Source organism: Leopardus geoffroyi, chromosome C2 (genome assembly GCF_018350155.1).
Source record: "Leopardus geoffroyi isolate Oge1 chromosome C2, O.geoffroyi_Oge1_pat1.0, whole genome shotgun sequence".
In the NCBI taxonomy this organism is placed as follows: Eukaryota; Metazoa; Chordata; class Mammalia; order Carnivora; family Felidae; genus Leopardus; species Leopardus geoffroyi.
The window spans coordinates 59,939,817-59,965,723 of NC_059333.1; the positions used below are offsets into that span (position 1 = coordinate 59,939,817).

General features: G+C 39.1%; 1 protein-coding gene across 3 annotated transcripts in view; it reads right to left on the bottom strand.

Moving 5' to 3' along the window:
- CFAP44 (cilia and flagella associated protein 44) overlaps positions 1–25,907 on the bottom strand; it is a 152,267-nt gene that overhangs the window by 90,310 nt on the left and 36,050 nt on the right. For all 3 annotated transcript variants that reach the window (XM_045502061.1, XM_045502062.1, XM_045502063.1), the window contains 5 exons: positions 25,252–25,351; positions 24,616–24,710; positions 21,273–21,482; positions 20,518–20,628; positions 15,242–15,400 (listed from right to left, as the gene is read on the bottom strand). In XM_045502061.1, the coding sequence (XP_045358017.1) occupies positions 15,242–15,400; positions 20,518–20,628; positions 21,273–21,482; positions 24,616–24,710; positions 25,252–25,351 (675 nt within the window). The remainder of the gene's footprint in view (positions 1–15,241; positions 15,401–20,517; positions 20,629–21,272; positions 21,483–24,615; positions 24,711–25,251; positions 25,352–25,907) is intronic.

A 25,907-nucleotide genomic window follows, 5' to 3' on the forward strand; every position in this document is an offset into this window, starting at 1 on the left:
GCACCCTAACCAGCCTACACGTCAGTGAACCTCAGACACCTGGCCCCAGCTATCCCACCAAGGAGGCTCTAGGGCGGTATATACCAGGACACCCCTCAGTAGCACTCAGTACAGCTTCAGCTGTTGCACCAAGGTGACACAGGTGCGAAGCATCCCTGAACACTCCAGGTCCATACCCACTTTGGCTTCAGCTTGCTAGGCACCATCAACACAGAGTACCCAAGGACCTCCTGGCTGATGTCTGTTTGGCCCAGCTGTCCCACCAGGGTGCCCCCTGTACAGAGCATCCCAGGACACACTGGACTCCACCAGCCTTGGTTTCCATTGCCCCACAAGGGCACCCCCTTTGCTGCACACTGAGGGACCCTCCAGTTTATACCTACTTCACCTTCAGTTGTCCTGCCAGGGCATCCTCAGGATGGAACGCTCCTAAATACCCTGGCTTGCACACATTTCCACTTCAGCCGTCCTGCCAAGGTGTCTTCTGTATGGAAGGTCCAGCCCTCCACTCACCCCCCCTTAGCTTGCATCCACTTCAGTTTTAGCTGACCTGCCAGGGCATCCCTGAAAAGAATGCCCTTGGACACACTGGCTTGTGCTGGCCTGGTCTTATCACCCCATCAGGGCACCCCCTGCAATGGGCACTGCAGGACGCTCCAGCTTGTACCAACTTCAGCTTCAGCTGTCCTGCCAGGGCACCTCTGCACATAAGGGCCCAGGATCCTTCAAACTTGCACCCACTTCAGCTTTAGTTGTCCTGTCAGGGTGTCTACTATATGGAGACCCCTAGGACCTCCCACTTGCACTCACTTCAGCTATGGTCATCTCACCAGGTCAGTCACAGCATGGAATGCCCTGCAACCCCCAGCCTACACCAACCACAGCTCCTGCCAGCCAGCAGAAGTCGCCAAGCATACACAGGGGACGACCAGACACAAGACCATTTCTTCAAATTCAGAAGTAGCTGTTCTGCTAATTCATCAAAATAAACATGGAAGTCAATAACAATGCGGAAACAGGAGTATGTTCCAAAAGAAAGAAAAAGAAAACCTCAGAATAAGTACTAAGTAAAAAGGAAATAAGCAATATGCCTAATAAAGAGTTTAAAGCAATGATCATAAAGATGCTTACCAGGCTGGAGAAAAGAGTGAAAGAACTCAGTGAAGCCTTCAACAAAGAGATGGAAAATATAAAAAAGAACCAGAGATGAAGAACACAGTAACCTAAGTACAAACAAACAAATAACAAAAAAGAACACTAGAGGGAATCAAAAGATTAGCAGATGTAGAAGAATGGATCAGTGATCTGGAAGAGAGGGTAATGGAAAGCACCCAAGCTGAACAGCAAGGGGGGAAAAAAAAGCAGGATAAGTTAAGAGATCTTTTAGACAACATCAAGCAAACAAATATTTGCATTATGGGGGTCCCAGAAGGAAAAAGAGAGAATGGGGCAGAAAACTCAGTTGAAGGCATACTAGTAAAAACTTCATTCATCTGGAAAAAGATATAGACATCTAGGTTTAGGAACACGGAGCGTTCAAAATAAGATGAACCCAAGAATGTCCACACCATGACATAATAATTAAAATGCCAAAAGTTAAAGATAAAAGAAGAATTTTAAAAATAGCAAGAGAGAAGTATAAAAGGAAAGCACATAAGGCTATTGGTTGGATTTTCAGCAGAAACTTTGCAGGCCAGAAGGGAGTAGCTCTACATATCCAAAGTCTTGAAAGGAAAAAACTACAACCAAGAATACTCTACCTGGCAAGGTTATCATTCAGAATAAAAGGAAAGAGAGTTTCCCAGACAAAAATTAAAGGAGTTTATCATCACTAAATTGGCCTTACAAAAATGCAAAAGGACTTCTTTAAGTATAAAAGAAAAGCCCATAATTAGAAGAAAATTATGAATAAAAATATGTAAAATATGGTAACCTAAACATAAAATGTGGAGAGAGGGGTATAAAAAATAAGTTTTTTAGAATGTGTTTGAACTTAAATGACCATCAACTTAATATAAACTGCTATATACTTAGGAAGCAATATACAAACCTCATGGTAACTACAAACCTATCCTAAAACAAAACCTTTAATAGATACACACACAAAAAAAGGTGGGGGGGGGAATAAGGACACTACAGAAAGTCAATCACAAAAAAAGAGAGTAAGAAAAGAGACTAAGAACTCCAAAAAAAAAAAAAAAAAACCCAGAAAACGATTAACAAAATGACAATAAGCACATACATATCAATAATTACTTAAATGTAAATGGTCTAAATCCTCCAATAAAAAGGTAGAGGGTGACAAATCAGAAAAAAAAAACTCATCTATATGCTGCCTACAAAAGATTCACTTCAGACCTAAAGACACAGACTGAGATTGAAAGAATTGAAAAAGATATTCCACTACAAATGGAAGCAGCAAAAAAGCTGGAGCAGGAATACTCATAACAAATAAAACAGACTTTAAACTCTAAAATAAAAACTATAATAACAGACAAAGAAGAGCATTATATAATGATAAAGGGATCAATCCAACAAGTAAATATCTATGTACCCAACATTGGAGTACCTAAATAAACAAAGGAAATATTAATAGATATAAAGGGAGGAACTGACAGTAACACAATAGTAAGGGACTTTAACACTTAATTTACATCAATGAATAGGTCATTCAGGCAGAAAAATCAATGAGGAAATAGTGTCTTTGAATGACATATAAGACCAGATAGACTTAATATATACAGAACATTCCATCCAAAAACAACAGAGTACACATTCTCTTTAAGTGCATGTGGAACATTCTCATTCTCATTAGGCCACAAAACAAGTCTCAATCAATTTAAGAAGACTGAAATCATATCATTCATCTTTTACAATCACAACACTATGAAACTAGAACGCACAATCACAAGAAAAAACCACAAACATGTGGAGGCTAAGCATACAACCAGTGAGTCAATGAAGAAATCAAAGAATAAATGAAAAAAAAATACATGGAGACAAATGAAAATGAAAACACAAACTGTCCAAAATCTTTGGGATGCATTGAAAGCAGTTCTAAGAGGGAAATTTATAGCAGCACAGGCCTATCTCAAGAAACAAGAAAAAGTTCAAATAAACTAACTTTACGCATGAAAGAACTAGAAAAAGGACAAAGTTCTAGGTAAATAGAAGGAAGTAATAAAGCTCAGAGCAGAACGAAATGGCACATAGACTTAAAAAAAAAAATAGACCAATGAAAGAGAAGACCAATGAAATCAAGATCTGGTTCTTTCAAGACACAAACAAAATCGATAAACCTTTAGTCAGACTCATCAGTAATAAAAGAGAAAAGACCCAAAAAAATAAAATAAAAAACAAAAGGAAAATGTAACAACCAGCACCATAAAAATATAAGAATTATGAAAGAATACTGTGAAAAATTATATACCAAAAAATTGGACAACCTAGAAGAAATGGGTAAATTCCTAGAAACATACAATCTTCCAAAACTGAATAAGGAAGAAAGGGAAAATCTGAAGAGACCAATTACTAGTAATAAAATTGAATCAGTAATCAAAAATCTACCAAAAAGCAAAGCCTGTGACCAGATGGATTCATAGGTAAACTCTACCAAACATTCAGAGAAGAGTCAATACATCTCCCCCTCAAACTATTTACAGAGAAATAAAACAGGGAAAGATTCCAAGTATATTCTGAGAGGCCAGGATTACCCTGATACCAAAACCAGATGAAGATCATTTTAAAAAGAAGAAGAAAACTACAGGGAAATATCCCTGATAAACATAGATGCAAAAATCCTCAACAAGATATTAGCAAACCACATTCAACAATATATTAAAGGGATCATTCACCACAATCAAGTAGGATTCATCCTCAAGATGCAAGAATGGGGTAGGAGGACGCTGGGTTCACCCCCACCCTGCTGATCGCTTAGATTCCACCCACATCAGCCTAATTTACCCAGAAAACCGCCAGAAGACTAGCAGAACGGACCCTCCACAGCCAAGCGTAGACGAGAGGCCCACAGAAGAGGGTAGGAAGGGCGGAGAGGCAGTGCATGCTACATGGACTTGCAGGAGGGAACCGGGGTGGTGGAGGGGGCAGCCAGCCCACCCGGCAAGGCAGAGCCCCCGAGTCTGGCTTGCAAAAGCAGAGGGGCCAGATGGAGTGTGTTCTGACAGCCAGCAGGACTTAACATCTGGAAGGTTATAAGTTAACAGCACTGCTCGGAGAGTGGGAGGGCTGGAGGACAATGGGAGGGAGAGTTGTTGAGCCCCAGAGGACAGAGCTCAGCTTGTCGGGGAACAAAGGCACTGGGAAGTGCCATCTCCCTCACCCATCCCCCAGCCAAAATCCCAAAGGGAACCAGTTCCTGTCATAAACTTGCTTGCACCACACAAACACCCAACACTGTGGATCCATCCCTCCAATGGGTCTGCCTCCCTCCCGGTGCCGCAGAGCCCCTCCTGAAGCAGACCACCAAAGGCAAAGCGACCTAAGCCTGCCCCTCCTGCCCCTGTGCACCTTGCAGATCCACCCCGGCTAATACGCCAGATCCCACTGAAGAAGCACCACAAGACTGGCAGTGTGCAAGTAGCCCAGACAGGGGCCAGACCACTCCATAGTGAGTCCTGCCCCTCAGAGAGGGGAAGATAAGGTACACACCAGTCTGACCGTGGGCCCAGTGGTGGGCTGGGAGCAGACATCAGGTCTGACTGCGGCCCTACCCACCAACTCAAGTTACTCCAGACACCACAGGGGAAGAGCCCTGCAGTTCTGCACCACTCCAGGGACTATGCAAAATGACGAAATGGAAGAATTCTCAAAATAAACTCCAGGAAGTAGCGACAGTTAACGAACTGATCAAAAACGAATTAAGCAATATGGCAGAAAATGAATTCAAAATAATAGTCATAAAATTAATCGCCGGGGCTTGAAAAAAGCATACAGGACAGGAGAGAATCTATTACTACAGAGATCAAGGGACTAAGAAACAGTCAGGAGGACCTAAAAAATGCTAGAAATGACCTGCAAAATAAAATGGAGGTGACCAAAGCTCAGATTGAAGAGGCAGAGGAGAGAATAGGTGAATTAGAAGATAAAATTATGGAAAAAGAAGAAGCTGAGAAAAAGATAAAAAAATCTAGGAGTGTGAGGGGAGACTTAGAGAACTAAGTGACACAATTAAATGAAATAATATACGTATAATTCCTCCAGAGGACGAAGAGAGAGGGAAAGGTGCTGAAGGTGTACTTGAAGAAATAATAGCTGAGAACTTCCCTGATCTGGGAAGAAAAAAAGCATTGAAATCCAAGAGGCACAGAGAACTCCCTTCAGATGTAACTTGAATCGATTTTCTGCATGACATATCATAGTGAAACCAGCAAAATACAAGGATAAAGAGAAATTTCTGAAAGCAGCTCGGGATAAACACACTCTAACATATAAAGGGAGACCGATAAGACTAGTGACAGACCTATCTACTGAAAGTTGGCAGGCCAGAAAGGAATGGCAGGAAATCTTCAATGTGATGAACAGAAAAAATATGCAGCCAAGACTCCTTTATCCAGCAAGTCTGTCATTCAGAATAAAAGGAGAGATAAAGGTCTTCCCAAACAAACAAAAACTGAAGGAATTCATCACCACTAAACCAGCCTTACAAGATCCTAAGGGGGATCCTGTGAGACGAAGTACCAGAGACATCACTACAAGCATGAAACCTTCAGACATCACAATGACTCTAAACCCATATCTTTCTGTAATAACACTGAATGTAAATGGACTAAATGCACCAACCAAAAGACATAGGGTATCAGAATGGATAAAAAACCAAGACCCATCTATTTGCTGCCTACAAGAGACTCATTTTAGACTTGAGGACACCTTCAGAATAAAAGTGAGGGGATGGAGAACTATCTATCATGCTACTGAAGTCAAAAGAAAGCTGGAGTAGCCATACTTATATCAGACAAACTAGACTTTAAATTAAAGGCCGTAACAAGAGATGAAGAAGGGCATTATATAATAATTACAGGGTCTATCCATCAGGAAGAGCTAACAATTATAAATGTCTATGTGCCAAATGTGGGAGCCTAACAATTATAAATGTCTATGTGCCGAATGTGGGAGCCCCCAAATATATAAAACAATTATTCACAAACATAAGCAACCTTATTGATAAGAATGTGGTAATTGCAGGGGACTTTAATACTCCACTTACAACAATGGATAGATCATCTAGACAGAGGATCAATAAACAAACAAGGGCCCTGAATGATACATTCGATCAGATGGACCTAACAGATATATTTAGAACTCTGCATCCCAAAGCAACAGAATATACTTTCTTCTCGAATGCACATGGAACATTCTCCAAGATAGATCACATACTGGGTCACAAAACAGCCCTTCATAAGTATACAAGAACTGAGATCATACCATGCACAGTTTCAGACCACAACGCTATGAAGCTTGAAATCAACCACAGGAAAAAGTCTGGGACCTCCAAAATCATGGAGGTTAAAGAACACCCTACTAAAGAATGAATGGGTCAACCAGGCAATTAGAGAAGAAATTTTAAAAAGATGGAAACAAATGAAAATTGAAATACAATAATCCAAACACTTTGGGATGCAGCAAAGGCAGTCCTGAGAAGAAAATACATTGCAATCCAGGCCTATGTCAAGAAACAAGAAAAATCCCAAATACAAAATCTAACAGCACACCTAAAGGAAATAGAAGCAGAACAGCAAAGACAGCCTAAACCCAGCAGAAGAAGAGCAATAATAAATATCAGAGCAGAAACAAACAATATAGAATCTAAAAAACTGTAGAGCAGATCAACGAAACCAAGAGTTGGTTTGTTGAAAAAATAAACAAAATTGATAAACCTCTAGCCAGGCTTCTCAAAAAGAAAAGGGAGAGGACCCAAATAGATAAAATCATGAATGAAAATGGAATTATTACAACCAATCCCTCAGAGATACAAGCAATTATCAGGGAATACTATGAAAAATTATATGCCAACAAACTGGACACCCGGGAAGAAATGGACAAATTCCTAAGCACCCACGCCCTCCCAAAACTCAATCAGGAGGAAATAGAAAGCTTGAACAGACCCATAACCAGCGAAGAAATTGAATCAGTTATCAAAAATCTCCCAACAAATAAGAGTCCAGGACCAGATGGCTTCCCTGGGGAATTCTACCAGACATCTAAAGAGGAGACAATACCTATCCTTCTCAAGCTATTCTAAAAAATAGAAAGGGAAGGAAAACTTCCAGACTCATTCTATGAAGCCAGCATTACTTTGATTCCTAAACCAGACAGAGACCCAGTAAATAAAGAGAACTACAGGCCAATAACCCTGATGAATATGGATGCAAAAATTCTCAATAAGATACTAGCAAATCGAATTCAACAGCATATAAAAAGAATTATTCACCATGATCAAGTGGGATTCATTCCTGGGATGCAGGGCTAGTTCAACATTCACAAATCAATCAATGTGATACATCACATTAATAAAAGAAAAGATAAGAACCATATGATCCTGTCAATTGATGCAGAAAAACCATTTTGACAAAATTCAGCATCCTTTCTTAATAAAAACCCTAGAGAAAGTCACGATAGAAGGAACATACTTATACATCATAAGACTTTATGAAAAGTCCACAGCTAACATCATCCTCAATGGGGAAAAACTGAGAGCTTTTTCCCTGAGATCAGGAACACGACAGGGATGTCCACTCTCACCGCTGTTGTTTAACATAGTGTTGGAAGTGCTAGCGTCAGCAATCAGACAACAAAAGGAAATCAAAGGCATCAAAATTGGCAAAGATGAAGTCAAGCTTTCACTTTTTGCAGATGACATGATATTATACATGGAAAACTCAATAAATTCCACCCAAAGTCTGCTAGAACTGATACATGAATTCAGCAAAGTTGCTGGATACAAAATCAATGTACAGAAATCAGTTGCATTCTTATACACTAACAATGAAGCAACAGAAAGACAAATAAAGAAACTGATCCCATTCACAATTGCACCAAGAAGCATAAAATACCTAGGAATAAACCTAACCAAAGATGTAAAAGATCTGTATGCTGAAAACTATAGAAAGCTTATGAAGGAAATTGAAGAACATATAAGGAAATGGAAAAACATACCGTGCTCATGGATTGGAAGAATAAGTATTGTCAAAATGTCAATACTACCCAAAGCTATCTACACATTCAATGCAATCCCAATCAAAATTGCACCAGCATTCTTCTCAAAGCTAGAACAAGCAATCCTAAAATTTGTATGGAAACATACAAGGCCCCAAATAGCCAAAGTAATTTTGAAGAAGAAGACCAAAGCAGGAGGCATCACAATCCCAGACTTTAGCCTCTACTACAAAGCTGTAATCATCAACACAGCATGGTATTGGCACAAAAACAGACACATAGACCAATGGAATAGAATAGAAACCCCAGAACTAGACCCACAAACGTATGGCCAACTCATCTTTGACAAAGCAGGAAAGAGTATTCAATGGAAAAAAGAGTCTCTTTAACAAATGGTGCTGGGAGAACTGGACAGCAACATGCAGAAGGTTGAAACTAGACCACTTTCCCACACCATTCACAAAAATAAACTCAAAATGGATAAAGGACCTGAATGTGACATAGGAAACCATCAAAACCCTAGAGGAGAAAGCAGGAAAAGACCTCTCTGATCTCAGCCACAGCAATTTCTTACTTGACACATCCCCAAAGGCAAGGGAATTAAAAGCAAAAATGAACTATTGGGACCTCATGAAGATAAAAAGCTTCTTCACTGCAAAGGAAACAATCAACAAAACTAAAAGGCAACCAACGGAATGGGAAAAGATATTTGCAAATGACATATCGGAAAAAGGGCTAGTATCCAAAATCTATAAAGAGCTCACCAAACTCCACACTCAAAAAACAAATAATCCAGTGAAGAAATGGGCAGAAGACATGAATAGACCCTTCTCTAAAGAAGACATCCGGATGGCCAACAGGCACATGAAAAGATGCTCAATGTCGCTCCTCATCAGGAAAATACAAATCAAACCACACTCAGATATCACCTCATGCCAGTCAGAGTGGCTAAAATGAACAGATCAGGAGACTATAGATGCTGGTGAGGATGTGGAGAAACGGGAACCCTCTTGCACTGTTGGTGGGAATGCAAACTGGTGCAGCCCCTCTGGAAAACAGTGTGGAGGTTCCTCAAAAAATTAAAAATAGACCTACCCTATGACCCAGTAGTAGCACTGCTAGGAATTTACCCAAGGGATTCAGGAGTAATGATGCATAGGGGCACTTGTACCCCAATGTTTATAGCAGCACTCTTGACAACAGCCAAATCATGGAAAGAGCCTAAATGTCCATCAACTGACGAATGGATAAAGACATTGTGGTTTATATACACAATGGAATACTATGTGGCAATGAGAAAGAATGAAATATGGCCTTTTGTAGCAACGTAGATGGAACTGGAGAGTGTTATGCTAAGTGAAATAAGCCATACAGAGAAAGACAGATACCATATATTTTCACTCTTATGTGGATCCTGAGAAACTTACCAGAAGACCATGGGGAAGGGGAAGGAAAAAAAATGGTTAGAGAGGGAGGGAGCCAAAACATAAGAGACTCTCAAAAGCTGAGAACAAACCTGCTGCTCCAGGGTTTATGGGGGGTGGGAGGGAGAGGTGGGTGGGTGATGGGTATTGAGCAGGGCACCTGTTGGGATGAGCACTGGGTGTTGTATGGAAACAAATTTGACAATAAATATCTTATAAAAAATAAACAAATTAAAAAATAAAATAAAAAAGCAATAAAACATGCAAGAATGGTTCAATATTCAAAAATCAATCAATATGATACACATTAACAAAAGATAAAAATCATTCATCTCAATAGATGCAGAAAAAGCATTCGACAAAATTCAACATCTGTTCATGATAACAACTCTTAACAAAGTGGGTTAGAGAGAACATACCTCAACATAATAAAGGTCATATATGAAAAATTCATGCTAACATCATACTTGATGGTAAAACAGAGTTTTACCTTTAAGATCAGAAACAAGATGAGGATGTTCACTCTTGCCACTTTTATTCAACATAGTACTGAAAGTCCTGGTCACCTCAGACAAGAAATTAAGGGCATCCATACTGGTAAGGAAGAAGTTGAACTGTCAGTATTTTCAGATAGTATGATATGATACATAGAAAACCCTCAAGACTTCATCAAAAAACTATTAGAAATAATAAATAATTTCAGTCAAGTTTCAGGATACAAAATTAATACCCAGAAATTGGTTGTGTACTTAAGAACAAAATAGCAGAAAGAGAAATTAAGAAAACAATTTTATTTATAATTGCACCAAAAAGAATAAAATTACCTAGGAACAAAGCTTCACCAAGGATATACAAGACCTCTATTCTGACTATAAAACATTGATTAAAAAAGAATCTAAAGACAATACAAACAAATGGAAAGATATTCCATGCTCATAGATTGAAAGAATTAACATTGCTAAAATTTCCAATACACCCAAAGCAATCTACAGATTCAACACAATCCCTATCAAAATGCCAATGGTAATTTGCACAGAACTAGAATAAATAATATTAAAATTTGTATAGAACCACAGAAGACATCAAATAGCAAAAAGCAATTTTGAGAAAGAAGAACAAAGTTGAAAGTATCACAATCCCAGATTTCATGATATATTACAACTGTGATAATCAAAACAGATAGAATAGTACTGGAACAAAAATAGACTTGTAGATCAATAGAACAGAATGGAGAGCACAGAAGTAAGCCCATGCTTATATGGTCAACTAATCTATGACAAAAGAGGCAAGAATATACAGTGGGGAAAAAGTCTTTTCAACAAGTTGTGCTGGGAAAACTGGACAGGTATACTCAAAAAAACGAAACTAGACCACTTTCTTATACCATACACAAAAATTAATTATAAATGCATTAAAAATTAAAAATTATGAAACCTAAAACCATAAACTTCTAGAAGAAAACATAGGCAGTAATATCTCTGACACCAACTGTAGCAACATTTTTCTAGATATGTCTCTTCAGTCAAGGGAGGTAAAAGAAAAAATAAACTATTAGGACTACATCAAAATAAAAAGCTTTTGCACAGCAAAAGAAACCATCAACAAAACCAAAAGGCAACCTAGTGAATGGAAGACAATATCTGAAAATTATACATCTGATAAGGGGTTAACAGCGAAAATATATAATTCATACAACCCAACACCAAGAAAACCCCTAATTAATCCAATTAAAAATTGGGCAGAGGACCCAAATAGACATTTTTCCAAGGATGACATCCAGATGGCCAACAGACACCCAAACGATGCTCAACATCACTCATCATCAGTGAGATGCAAATCAAAACCACAATGAGGGGCACCTGGGTGGCTCAGTTGGTTAAGTGCCTGACTTTGGCTCAGGTCATGATCTCATGGTTCATGGGTTTGAGCCCTGCATCAGGCTCTGTGCTGAGAGCTCAGAGCCTGGAACCTGCTTTGGATTTTGTCTCCTCTCTCTGCCCCTCCCCTGCTCATGTGCTCTCTGTCTCTCTGTCTCTCTCTCTCTCTCTGTCTCAAAAATAAATAGACATTTATTTTTCTTTTTTATAAACCACAATGAGATGTCACCTTACAGCTGTCAGAATGGCTAGAATCAAAAAGACAGAAAATAGTAAGTGTTGGCAAGATATGAAGAGAAAGGAACCTTCATGCACTGTTGGTGGGAATGTAAATTGGTGTGACCACTGCAGAAAATGGGACAGAGCTTCCTTAAAAAATTAAAAATTGAAATGTCATATGATCTAGTTGTTCCTCCTGGGTATTTACCCAACGAAAACAAAAACACTAATTCAAAAAAACATAAGCCCCTCCCCTATGTTTATTGCAGCATTATTACAACAGCCATGATATGGAATCAATCCAAATGTCCATTAATAGAGCAAAGAATAAAGAGGACGGGGTGTAGACATATAATGGAATATCACTCAGCTATTTAAAAGGAAGAGATCTTGCCATTTGGACAGCATGGATGGACCTAGAGAGTATTACACTCAGTGAAACAAATCAGACAGACAATTACCGTATGATTTATATGTGGAATCTAAAAAACAGAACAAAAAGCAGAATCGAACCTATAAATACCGAGAACAAACTAATGGTTGCTAGATGAGAAGGGGCAGGACAATGGGCAAAATGGGTAAAGGGGAGTGGGAGGTACAGGCTTGAAGTTATGTAATGAATAAATCACGGGGACAAAATGTACAGCACAGGGAATATAGTCAGTGGTATCATAACAACTATGGTGACAGATGGTAGCCACACTTGTGCTGAGCAGAGCATAATGTATAGATTTGCTAAATCACTATGTTGCATACCTGAAACTGATGTCACATATGTCAACTAGTCAAATAATTTCAAATTTCTTCAGAGAATAGGGAGGAAAAAAAACTCACAATGGATCTCAATGGTCTAGAATTGCACTGAAACATCTTGGCTGGTATTTAAGGAGCCCATGCGCAGCTCACAGATTCCTGCCACATCCCTCCCACATACTGCATCCCTCTGTTGCAATTCCATTCTTCATTTTCTGAAAGCACTACAAATTCTTACAACTCTGCCTTCCCTCAGGATGTTATTCCAGCTCTTACTGCCTTCCTCTCCATTTTCATCCTCTCAAAATCCTTCGTACTTTTTTATTACAACTTTTTAAAAAAATTTACATGCAAATTACTTACCATATAGTGCAACAATGATTTCAGGAGTAGATTCCTTAGTGCCCCTTGCCCATTTAGCCCATCCCCCCTCCCACAACCCCTCCAGTAATCCTCAGTTTGTTCTCCATATTTATGTCTCTTCTGTTTTGTCCCCCTCCCTGTTTTTATATTATTTTTGTTTCCCTTCCCTTATGTTCATCTGTTTTGTCTCCCTAAGTCCTCATATGAGTGAAGTCATATGATTTTTGTGTCTTTCTCTGACTGGCTAATTTCACTTTTTCACTTAGCATAATATCCTCCAGTTCTGTCCACGTCATTGCAAATGGCAAGATTTCATTCTTTTTAATTGCCGAGTAATACTCCATTGTGTGTGTGTGTGTGTGTGTGTGTGTGTGTGTGTGTGTGTGTGTGTGTGTATAGTGCAATTGCTGGGTCATAGGGTAGTTCTATGTTTAGTTTTTTGAGGAACCTCCATACTATCTTCCAGAGTGGCTGCACCAGCTTGCATTGTCATCAACAATGCTAAAGAGGTCCTCTTTCTCCACATCCTCACCAACATTTGTTGTTGCCTGAGTTGTTAATGTTAGCCATTCTGACAGGTATAAGGTGGTATCTCATGGTGGTTTTGATTTGTATTTCCCTGGTGATGAGTGATGTTGAGCATTTTTTCATGTGTTGGTTGGCCTTCTGGATGTCTTTTTTGGAGAAGTGTCTATTCATGTCTTTTGCCCATTTCTTCACTGGATTCTTTGTTTTTTGGGTGTTGAGTTTGATAAGTTCTTTATAGATTTTGGATACTAACCCTTTATCGGACATGTAGTTTGCAAATATCTTCTCCCATTCCATCTGTTGCCTTTTAGTTTTGCTGATTGTTTCCTTCACTGTGCAGAAGCTTTTTATTTTGATGAGGTTCCAGTAGTTCATTTTTGCTTTTGTTTCCCTTGCCTCTGGAGACATGTTGAGTAAGAAGTTGCTGTGGGCAAGATCAAAGAGGTTTTTGCCTGCTTTCTCCTCGAGGATTTTGATGGCTTCCTGTCTTACATTGAAGTCATCCATTTTGAGTTTATTTTTGTGTATGGTGTAAGAAAATGGTCCAGATTCATTCTTCTGCATGTCACTGTCCAGTTTTCCCAGCACCACTTGCTGAAGAGACTGTCTTTTTTCCATTGGATATTCTTTCCTGCCTTGTCAAAGATTAGTTGGTCATACATCTGTGGGTCCATTTCTGGGTTCTCTATTCTGTTCCATTGATCTGAGTGTCTGTTCTTGTGCCAGTACCATACTGTCTTGATGATTACAGCTTTGTAATATAGCTTGAAGTCTGGGATTGTGATGCCCCCTGCTTTGGTTTTCATTTTCAAGATCGCTTTGGCTATTTGGCATCTTTTCTGGTTCCATACAAATTTTAGAATTATTTGTTCTAGCTCTGTGAAGAATGCTGGTGTTACTTTGACAGGGATTGCACTGAATATGTCAATTGCTTTGGGTAGTATCGACATTTTAACAATATTTGTTCTTCCTATCCAGCAGCATAGAATCTTTGTCCATTTTGTGTGTGTGTGTGTGTGTGTGTGTGTGTGTGTCTTCTTCAATTTCTTTCATAAGCTTTCTATAGTTTTCAGTGTATAGATGTTTCACCTCTTTGGCTAGATTTATTCCTAGGTATTTTATGGTTTTTTGTGCAACTGTAAATGGGATCGATTCCTTGATTTCTCTGTCGCTTCATTGTTGGTATATAGGAATGCAATCGATTTCTGTGCGTTGATTTTATATCCTGCAACTTTGCTGAATTCATGAATCAGTTCTAGCAGTTTTTTGGTATAATCTTTAGGGTTTTCCATATAGAGTATCATGTCATCTGCAAAGACTGAAAGTTTGACCTCCTCCTGGCCGATTTGGATGCCTTTTATTTCTTTGTGTTGTTTGATTGCAGAGGCTAAGACTTCCAATACTATGTTGAATAATAGTGATGAGAGTGGACATCCTTGTCTTGTTCCTGACCTTAGGGGGAAAGCTTTCAGTTTTTCTCCATTGAGGATGATATCAGCGTTGGGTCATGCATATATGGCTTTTATGATCTTGAGGTATGCTCCTTCTATCCCTACTTTCTTGAGGGTTTTTATCAAGACAGGATGCTGTATTTCAAAATCCTTCCTATTTTCTAAGTGACTAAATGTCACCTGCATCTAGTCATCTCTGATCTCCTCTTATCTCTCCATTAAAAGCATATTTGTTGCACTGCACACCACTAAAATTATTTTCTTTGCACTTTGATTTTGACATCTGTTCACTACTGCCTTCTAATACAGTCAGCTGTTTCCTACCAGCTTACAAGCTCTCTAAAGCCAGGGTATAGGTCTTATTCTTCTTTGTACTTCACCAGCACTTTTATAGGACATTTTGTATTCTGAGACAAAACATATTAGAAGATAATGCTTCAAGGATCTTACATACCAGGATCTTAGATTTGACACTTGAGAAATGAAAGCATTTTATGTGCATGTCTTTGATTTCATAGGAAACTGCATCATGATCTTCTTCCTCCTTTATAGTTGGAAATGGAGTTTCAAGAACATAGCCATTCTCACAGAAAATCAGTAAAGTACTTTCAGGCTAAAAAAGAAAGATTAATATCATTTTTTTAATATATGAAATTTATTGTCAAATTGGTTTCCATACAACACCCAGTGCTCATCCCAAAAGGTGCCCTCCTCAATACCCATCACCCACCCTCCCCTCCCTCCCACCCCCCCACCCCCCATCAACCCTCAGTTTGTTCTCAGTTGTTTTTTTTTTTTTTTTAATTTTTTTTCAACGTTTATTTATTTATTTTTTTGGGGGGACAGAGAGAGACAGAGCATGAACGGGGGAGGGGCAGAGAGAGAGGGAGACACAGAATCGGAAACAGGCTCCAGGCTCTGAGCCATCAGCCCAGAGCCTGACGCTGGGCTCGAACTCACGGGCCGTGAGATCGTGACCTGGTTGAAGTCGGACGCTTAACCGACTGCGCCACCCAGGCGCCCCTGTTCTCAGTTTTCAACAGTCTCTTATGTTTTGGCTCTCTCCCACTCTAACTCTTTTTTTTTTTTCCTTCCCTTCCCCCATGGGTTTCTGTTAAGTTTCTTAGGATCCACATAAGAGTGAAACCATATGGTATCTGTCTTTCTCTGTATGGCTTATTTCACTTAGCATCACACTCTCCAGTTCCATCCATGTTGCTAAATGTCCATCAACTGATGAATTAAATATATCATTTACATTTAGGCAAGTTTTTAGAAGCATAGCTCAAAAAGATTATAAACGAGGAAAAATATCATTGCTATATATACTATACAATTTGAAAATTAATACTTAATTCCTCACTTCAGTAATAAATCATCTTACTAATCACTACGTACAGTTATTAATATCGATTATATTACTATTAATAAGCTAAGTATTAAAATTAGATTTATATTTGTCTTCCTTATAGATGCCATAACATATTTTCTGAGCCAAAAATGCAGTTGCAAAATATGTTTGCCCAAAGGGCAGAATGTTGAAATTAGGAGTGCCAAGGGAAACATGCAGTGTGTGGATGGCACATACAGTCTCAGCCTCCTTTGATGGATCATCCTCCATCTGCCCAAGTTCATTAATTGTGGACATTCCCAAGGTTTTTGTCCTCTACCCTCTTCTCCTCTCACTCCATAAACATTCCCTGGGAAATCTTATAGGCAACCCAAAGCTTCATTACCATTCGTGCACAATTAAATTCTGAGTGAATCTATCTCTCTAGGCCAGACCTCTCCCTTGAGCTCCAAAATCACATATTTAACCATGTATGGGAAATCCCCATCTTTTTTTTAATGCCTATTTATTGTTGAGAAAGAGGGAGGGAGAGTGCAAGTGGGGGAAGAACGGGGTGGGGGGGACACAGAGGCCTATCTTGATACTCCATAGACACATTATTCAAAATTTTTATTCACTCTGTCATTCTATAATTATTATGTATAGACTATGTATCTAGCATTTTGTAGTGCACTAGGGGTAAAATTATAAGAAAAATAAATACAGTGTCTGCCACGATAGAGTTTACCTCCAACAAGAGGGCCTGTCATTTAACAAATCCTATAAATAAATGTAAATTGTAACTGCGACAAGTGTTGCAGGAGTGCCACCAGAATAAAGGAGGCTGTGTAAGGCTTCCCGAGAAGGTGGTATCTAAGCTTCAAGGTGAAGGAGGAGTAGAAGACAATTACACAGTAAGGTGTGGGTAGGTTTGAAGGGTGTGCTATACAAATATCTGCAAATATCCAGTGGCACATCTGGGCTTTTAAGGAATTTATGGGCTTGGGAGTGAGAAGAGAGATCAGGACAGAGCCTTAGGGAAACAATACTTAGGAACTGGGTGAGGGAGACTGAAAAGGAATGACAAGATGTAGACAAGGGAACTAGGAGAGCATAAGGTCACAAAAGCCAAAGGGAAGTGGTATTTAAAAGAGAAAGTAAGGGTCAACAGGTTCAAATGAGGCTAAGAGGTCAAGAAAGATAAGAATGGAAAATGTTAAATGGATGGATATCACTGGTGTCTTCACGGGAGCTGATTTGGTAGAATGATGAGAGTAGATACTAGCAAAAGTCAATAGGAATAATTAATCCTCTTAGAAAAGTCAGAAGGAGAAAGATGGTGCAGCAGCTAGAGGAGAACAGGAGGAAAGCAATTTTTTTTTCCCCATGGGAGATACTTGAATATATTTAAATGCTGATGGAAATGATCCAGTAAACAGGTGAGGCTAAATTTATATGACAGAAAAGAGAAAATAAGTAATATGAAATCTTGAAAAAAAGTGGGAGAGAGTATAATCCAAAGGACAGGACTCAGAATTGGCTCCACGTGGGAAGGAAGGGGGCACCTCTATTATAAAAAAGGGAAGAGGGCAGGCAGATGCAGAGGTAGACAGGAATCGATGTCGGATAGTAGGAAGGACCAATTGCCTCCTAAGGACAAATTGCCAACAGTTTGCATGAGACCTAGAAGCCAAACACAAGGCAGTGTCCTAGAGCTTTGGGGATTCTCTCAGAGATGAAGAGACAAAAGCTGAAGTTCAAAGCTACTCAAACAAATTAGGACTTGAGAGGACAGGATTCCAGCGAAACGGGAAATGCGGGAAAGTGAGCCTGACGTTCTGCTGGGCTTTTGCCGTAAAGCATTTACACCTCTAAACTGCGTGGGAACAGGGTTTGTTCATTTCCTCCAAATGGTCCATTAGTTTTCACTTCACTTTCATTTATTTGAATGCTATTTACTTTTACATACAGTATTATGTTTACATCTAAGGTATCGAAGAGAAGGCAGGGATGTTTAGGATGCATAATCAAAGAAGCTTAGTGAACCACTGAAGGGCAGGGTGGTTAGAGGTAAGGAAGAGACTGGAATGATTCTCAAGATTTTCTGGTTTCAGCAACAGAGAACAGTGGCCCCAGAATAATGTAGGCAAAAGAACATGTCTTAGAGAAACTAAGGAGTTTCATTTAGACACTTCAAAATTACCCCCAAAAATTCAAAAGATCACCAAATTCTGTCAATTCTACCTCATACATAGCTCTCGTCCACATAGTATTTCATGCCCTGGTCACATGTCTGGAACACAGCTGCCCAGTTGTCCCATCTGCCTCTCATCTGCCCAAAGTGATCATGGTAGTGACCACGGCAGGCCGAATGATTCTCTGTGCACGTTTCCTTATTGGAAACACAAATTATAAATAATGGGCAGAAGTTTAATGCATTCAGGAAGGCAGGAGGTCTGACCATTGAGAGCTAGTGGAAGCTAACATCTATGGCAATTTAGACAACTAAAGTATGCAGGATATCAGCTACGTATGGTCATTTACCTTTTTCCACATCTCTATTGAAATATAATGATAGATGGTTTGATACATGTATATATTGTGAAATGAGGGTAATTTTCTTTGACATTAGTAATTCCCAAATAATATTAGAAATACAAGCACTAATTGGCAGCACTGTCTGAAATAACTTTTGAATTATGTTGGGGGGGTTTCATCTCATGCCTATTAAAAAAATTTTTAGCTTATTTTAAAATGATTTTTGATTTACAAGAAGTTTCAAAGATAGTACAGAGAGGAACCATGTATCCTTCACCCAGTTTTCCCCATTGGTGACTTCTTAGGCAACAATATGGAAACCAGGAAATTGACATTAATATAGAATGTGTGTAGAGTTCTAGGTCATTTTATAGATGTAGATTCGTGTAACCATTCACCGCAATCAAGATGCAAAACTATCCCATCACCATAAAGATCTTCCTCAAGAGGCCCCTCTATAGTCACACCCACCATCTTCCCACCCACCATTCTTAACTTTTTTGGATTTTTTACTTTGAGTCTAAGGGAAATGATTAAAGGGTGTACATAATACCACATGTTGTGTTCATGCTTTAACACAGAGCTCCCTTGGCAGCTTTTGTTTCCTTCACCTAAACCATCTGCACTTACCTTCTCTCCAAATGCCCACATCCTACCAATTGCTCAAAATTAAGGTAAAATAGTACAAAATAGGTTATGTTAACTTATCCCCTTCTTGACATTTCCCTGCTCTATATCCAGAGCACATATTGTCTATACCACTGACATTTTTGTCACCAATTCCCTTGTGAAACCTTGTATTGTTCTGTGATAGTTATTTAACTTCTTAAATAGGTGCATTTTTTTCCCTTTCAGAAGAGATTGTTTTATACTGCTTATTGAATACATCAGTGCCTAGCAAAGATGAAAACAATGAGTATGTTAACTTAAAAAAACGTTTTTCCTATATACCACTATATTGTTATAGCCCTTGTCTTTAGAAGAGCTTAAAGTAGGCTACACATGTTACTTCAATAATCCTGAGAACACCTCCATGCAGTTCATCACTATTTTTTTTTATTTTTTTAATGTTTATTTATTTTTGATAGAGAGACAGAGTATGAGCAGGGGAGGGCAGCGAGAGAGGGAAACACAGAATCCAAAGCAGGCTCCAGGCTCTCAGCTGTCAGCACAGAGCCTAATGTGGGGCTCAAACCCATGAACCATGAAATCATGACCTGAGCTGAAGTCAGAAGCTCAACCAACTGAGCCACCCAGGCACCCCAGTTCATCACTATTATTATCCTAGAACCCAGTACAGCACCTGGTTTAGACAATCGATATTTAGACAACTGAATTATCCTATGCTTGAACTTAGGGAAATTAGAGGCATTAAATAAGATCAATAGTTAATACCTAATCACCAGCTGATGTTAGGAAAGAGTCAATGGAAGATTAGAAGACAAAATGGAGGTAGAAGGGGGGTAGAAGAGAAGTAAAGAGATAAAGATGAGGGCAAGTACATTCAGACCTTTGAAGTAAACTTCTGAATGTCAAAAGGACTGACAGATCCAAGCCAACAAATTACAACATATGTATCTCAATAGAGTCACCATTGTTACTAAAGCAAAGCCTGATAGACCCCAATGTTCTCAGAGTGGATCATGACCAACTAATTAGAGAATGGAAGAGAGAGGAGATAGTGAGTAGGACATTGGGCTCCTCAGTGATACACTACTAGCCAAGCTAAGAAGCATTCCTGACCCCTCACTGCAGGACCCAGGAGTGGGACTAATCATTCTACCTGCTATTCTCTATCTTCCAGATCACTTCATTATGCAGTAATTGAGATTTAAGCATGAAGACAAATAATAATTACTCACATGGGAAACTGAAGACCATACTAACTGGCAAACAGGTCCAGGAGTAGTAATATAACCGATTGGCTTATAATCCTTTTCTACCTCGAAGAAGAAGACGGTTTGATCTCTACTCTAAGAAAAAGAGAAATACCCATCAAATATTCTTTTTGAAATATATCCCACAGAGTATAGAGTAGCATTTAATAGTTAGAGTATACCCACTGTATATTTATACCTATGATAATCATAGATCCCAGATTATGCTGGGAAAATTCACATTTCAAGTATTTGCTTCATGTCCCCCAGGAAAATGTCTGACAAACCAAGTGTTCCAATATCTTTCTGAAAAAAACAATCACCATACCTGTACATAGATTAACTCACCAAAAGTTCCACAAAGCATATGCTCCCCTATCAACGCATGAAAAATTTACATATTCTCTTCGCTTATGGCAATTTTATATACGAACATACCTATATGATAGAATATTGATTATGCATAAAACACTGATCATAATTCCCAGTTGAAATTTTCCATTCATTTAAAATAAGCATTAGAACTCAATCTGCAAGAAAATTTTGAAATGTCATGCACTGACTACACTGAAAGAATATGAACACAAAGAAAGCAAACTGTGTTTTTCTCAAAAGTGCACGTCAGCAAAAAGAAAAAAAAAAGTGTACCTCAGCAAATACGTTAGATCAAGTAGGGAGACTGATAAGACAAGTTGAACCATGAAAGCTCAATAGGAAACAAAAGGAAATCTACCACTTACCCCTGTAGCTAGAATTTCTCCATCACGTTCATAAGCTAAGGCAGTGACACGAGCAGTATGGGGCTTGAAAACCTGTTTCAAATTAATATCTGCATCTGAAATTTTCTTCCGTCCTGCAAAAACTGTGAGCCCTTTTGGATCATAAAGTTCAAGAATTCGAACAACTCCATCTTCGAATCCTACGATAATCTGTGCTCCAGTGTAGCTTACCTTGGATAAAAATTAAATGCAACAAATGTGAAATTAGTTGATTCAAAAAGTTGTGCTACGTAACAGATAACTTTGTATTTTATTCAGCGAAGTAATTTAATATTGACTGTTCACTGCTAATTCCTTATATCACTTTCTGGTAACCTCTATTTTAGAACAGCTCCTTATCATTGCTGATCGTGAGACAGGTAAAAAATGGCAATTCAAGCACTGGAGCAAACGTTGGCGGCGCATCCTTCTACCACATGCCAGGCACCTATCACCAGCCACCCAAGGGAGCGCATGAACAGTTTGTCCCTGGTTTCACAGAATTTAGGATCTAGCGGGAGGACAGATGTTAATCACACAGATGAGTGTTAAATTCTGAACAGAAATAAACACTAAAGGAAAGAAATTATCTCGGAGAGCATATAACAAAGAAAGCTGACCTAGACTGAGGACTTCTTTAAAGAAGAGATGGTGGAGCGGAGATCAGAAAGATGCCCAGAAATTAACTAAGTCTAGGGAGGTGGGAGAAACACTTCTGGGAGAAGACATAGCTTGTGGAAAGGTCATGTGGCAGAAAAGAACGTAACTCAGGAAAAAGTTAGTTTGACTACAGCAGACTGAGTGAGGGAACAGGGCTTCCACAACAGGCCAGAGAGGGGGATAAGCAAGCACCAGGTCAAAAAGTAGCTTGTAAGGATAGTCTTCATCCCAAGAGCAGTGGGAAGCCATTAAAAAGTTTTTACTTGGGGGCTTGGGTATGTGTGGGTAAGGGAGGTGATGTGACCAGACTTGATATTTCAGAAAAGTCATCCTAGATGCATTGTGCAAAACGGAACCGAGATGGCCTAGATAGGATGCAGGAAGACCTTTGGAGACCTTTGAAGAGATGGCTACCTTACTCCAGGAGAGTGATTATGATCACTGGATTTGAGGTGGCATTGCAGAGAGGAGGGATATGGGCATAGTTCAGAGAGAGTTGTAATGGTCCTATTTGGTGACAACTGAATATGGGGGAGGAGGACAGAGGGATTACTGAGACATTTACTGAGTTAGGTAACACTAGGAGGAAGCCAAGCACACGTGTGTGTGTGTGTGTGTGTGTGTGTGTGTGTGGTTTGTTGCTGCCATTATTATTTTGGAGGGGGGTTGGGGGGAGGCCAACAGAGTATCATGAATCTAGTCTTGGACACATTGGGATTGAGGTCCCCTGGGAAACTCAAAATGAGGATGGCACATGGTCTGCAGCTCCAAGAAGTATGGGCTGGAGACAGAAATCTAGCAACGTCTGAATATACTAAATCTGCTATCTTGGAAGGCATTCAGGAGAAAGGCAAGAGCCCTGCTGTTCTTTAGAGCAGAGCGATCATCCCTGAGGCCAGGCAGTTATGAGAATCTTGGTAATAAGAAAACTGTACTCCATCCAATTCCTTGAATGTTGTTCATTCAATAAACATATACTGTGTGTCTAAATGTACTATAGAGGTACTGGAGGTTCAAAGAAGAATAAAGTGTGGTTGTCACCATGAAGAACAGTCTGGTGGGAAAGATACAATAAAGCAGTTTATCTTAGTACATTGTGATATGATAAGTGTCATAAAATTGGTATATAAGCAGTGCTTTAAAAAAAAAATCAGAGGAAGTAGTACCTAGCTCTACTAGAAGATAGGGTCAGAGAGGGCTATGCAGAGGAGATGATGTTTGACCTAAGCTGAGTCATAAAGACAGAGTTTTCTAGAGAAGCGAGAGGGCATAGAGAAAAGGCATTTCAATTCCAGCATGATATCCAATGATCATTACTTGGATATGAGACTAAAAAAGGGAAACATTCTATGGACATTGAATGACCATCTGATAAATTATTTAATTATATAGCTGTATTTTAAATACTTCAGGTAAGAGTGTAAATGAAATGGAATAGAGTGAGCCAGGTTTGGTAAGACAAATACTCTGTGGTTTCTACTTGTTCTAAACCTCATCATTGTTCTGCTTCTATTCCCTGGCCTGAGCTGTCTTTCTGGTCTTGATTCTATCACTAAATTCTCCTCCATTCTAGCCATGTCCACATTTCTTTTGGTCCTGAAACATTTTCTCTTTGACTTCAACCCAAAACAGTAAAGATAAAACATTCCCCAAATACTCCCATGATATTTTGAAAAATAGCTGCAAATTCTTTGACATGCCTCCCACGAAGAAATCCCCTCCTTGAATCTGGGTGGGGCTTGTGACAGCTTCACTCAAGTGAGTATGGTATAAATGACATTATGTGACTTTCGAGACTGGTCATAAAAGGCCCACAGCTTCGGCCTTTTGTTGAAACACTAGATCTCGGAGTCATTAGCTGCCAGGTAAGAAGTATGTGGCTGTCCTGAGGCCACCCTGCTGTGGTAAAGCCCAAGCCACAAGGAGAAGCCATTAAGCAGGCACTCTTGTTGAGCGCCCAGCTCAGCCTAGCCTTCAGCCCAGATGCCAGGCTTGTGATAAAGAAGACTTTACGTGATTCCAGCCCCCAGATACCGTGATTTCCCAATCCAGAGGAAATGTGAGCAAAATAAAATGTTTGCTGTTTTATGCCACTACATTTTACGGTAGTTTATTACATTGTAATGGATAAAGAACAACTCTCTACCTCTGCCTAATTTTCTTCATAGCTCTTATCATTATCACGTATGTTACTTATTTTTCTGTATTGTCCATTTCTGACTCCTCCCTCCCACTAAAGCATAAGGTGTATGAGGGCAAGTATTTTTGTCTTTCTATTCCCTGTTACATTCCCAGAAGCTAGAACAAGGCCCAGCACACTGCAGGCACACCAGGAATATAACTAGAATGAATGAAATCAGAGTCTGATAGAGGATAGATACCCAAAGTTCTGTTGGGCAATAATTTTGTAACATGGAATAATTACTAACCTGCAGGTGGCATAAAAATAGATTTTTATTAAAACAGGACCATAACCACAAAAGCAAGGTCATGATATGATCTCTGTCACTAGATCTTAACTAGATTCGCATTATGAGTGAATAAACTAAGTTAAAATTTTTATTTTCCTCTAAAACCCAGGGTATAAAATAGATTTCCAAGAAATAGCACTGATAGGCCATATTTACCAATAGATCTTAGTAGAAGATCATCATAATAAACTCACCAGTCGGGGTACCCAGGTGAGGGCAGTACCTCCTTGTTTGAATCTCATCTGAGCCAAAGGAGTTTTGCCAGCAAAATCATAGATTCGAACAGAGCCTATAGAAAACCAGGTTTAAAATAAATTATATATACATATATATATCTTTTGAAATAACCTTGGCTTCCTTTACATGTTGAGCATTATAACAAGAAATTTCACAAATAGTTCAATCAATCAATAATCTAATAGGCTTTCTTCAGTCAAAATTTTACATGTATATCCTCAACCAGGTAATTTGCAAGCATGGATAATAAAGAAAACAACTACTGATCAAGTTCACCTTGCACAGCCCACATAGATTCACCATACATCAGGAAGAAAGAAAGAAGGTGAAAAATAAATAGGAAAATCACGAATGTGGATAATGCCAAAATGAATAGCATCTTCTTGAGCAACTTACTGTGCCCTTAATCTCTCACAATAACCAAGGCTGCTGCACTTCAGTTTCTCTCCCCTACGTAAAACCTCACCTCTCTTGCAGCAAGAGGCTTCCTTTTGGAAAAACTGTCAAGTGCTTTTCATCAAACACATAGAAAATTTTATGTGGAAAACAAAACAAAAAAAGCCAGCTATATTTTCATTTAGAGTTCTACTTACAGTCTAAGGCAGTAGTGGCCATGAGATAAGTGAGAGGAGAGACTGCCAAGGCTTCGATAGCTCCAGAATGGAAGGAGAAGAGGCAGTCTGGATCTTGGGTCTGATAATAAAAGAGACCCTATCAGATCTCAAAGATAAGTTAACATCAAATTAAGGTCAAGTTTTAAAAAAATATGTACATAGTTGGGGCGTCTGGGTGGCTCAGTCGATTAAGCGTCCGACTTCGGCTCAGGTCATGATCTCATGGTTCGTGGGTCCGAGCTCTGTGTCCATCACTGTGCTGACAGCTCGGAGCCTGGAGCCTGCTTCGGATTCTGTGTCTCCCTCTCTCTCTACCCCTCCCCTACTCACACTCTGTCTCTCTCTAAAATAAACATTAAAAAAATAATAGATTTATATATATAACCCTATAACACACGTATGATTTTATCTGAATAGAAATTTTTAAAAGCATAAGTTAGAAAGAGTGCTGGACTCTTGGAATTAGGAAAAGCAAGTATTGGAATTGTACTTGCAGGCTTTCCATTTCTTCACCAGTAAAATGAGGTAATAGCAAAAGCCTACCTGCTCATGAGGGTAACTGTGAGGGTTACAGAAGATCATATAAATGAAAATGCCATAAGTTTATGACAACTGTAAAGCACTTGATAACGTTA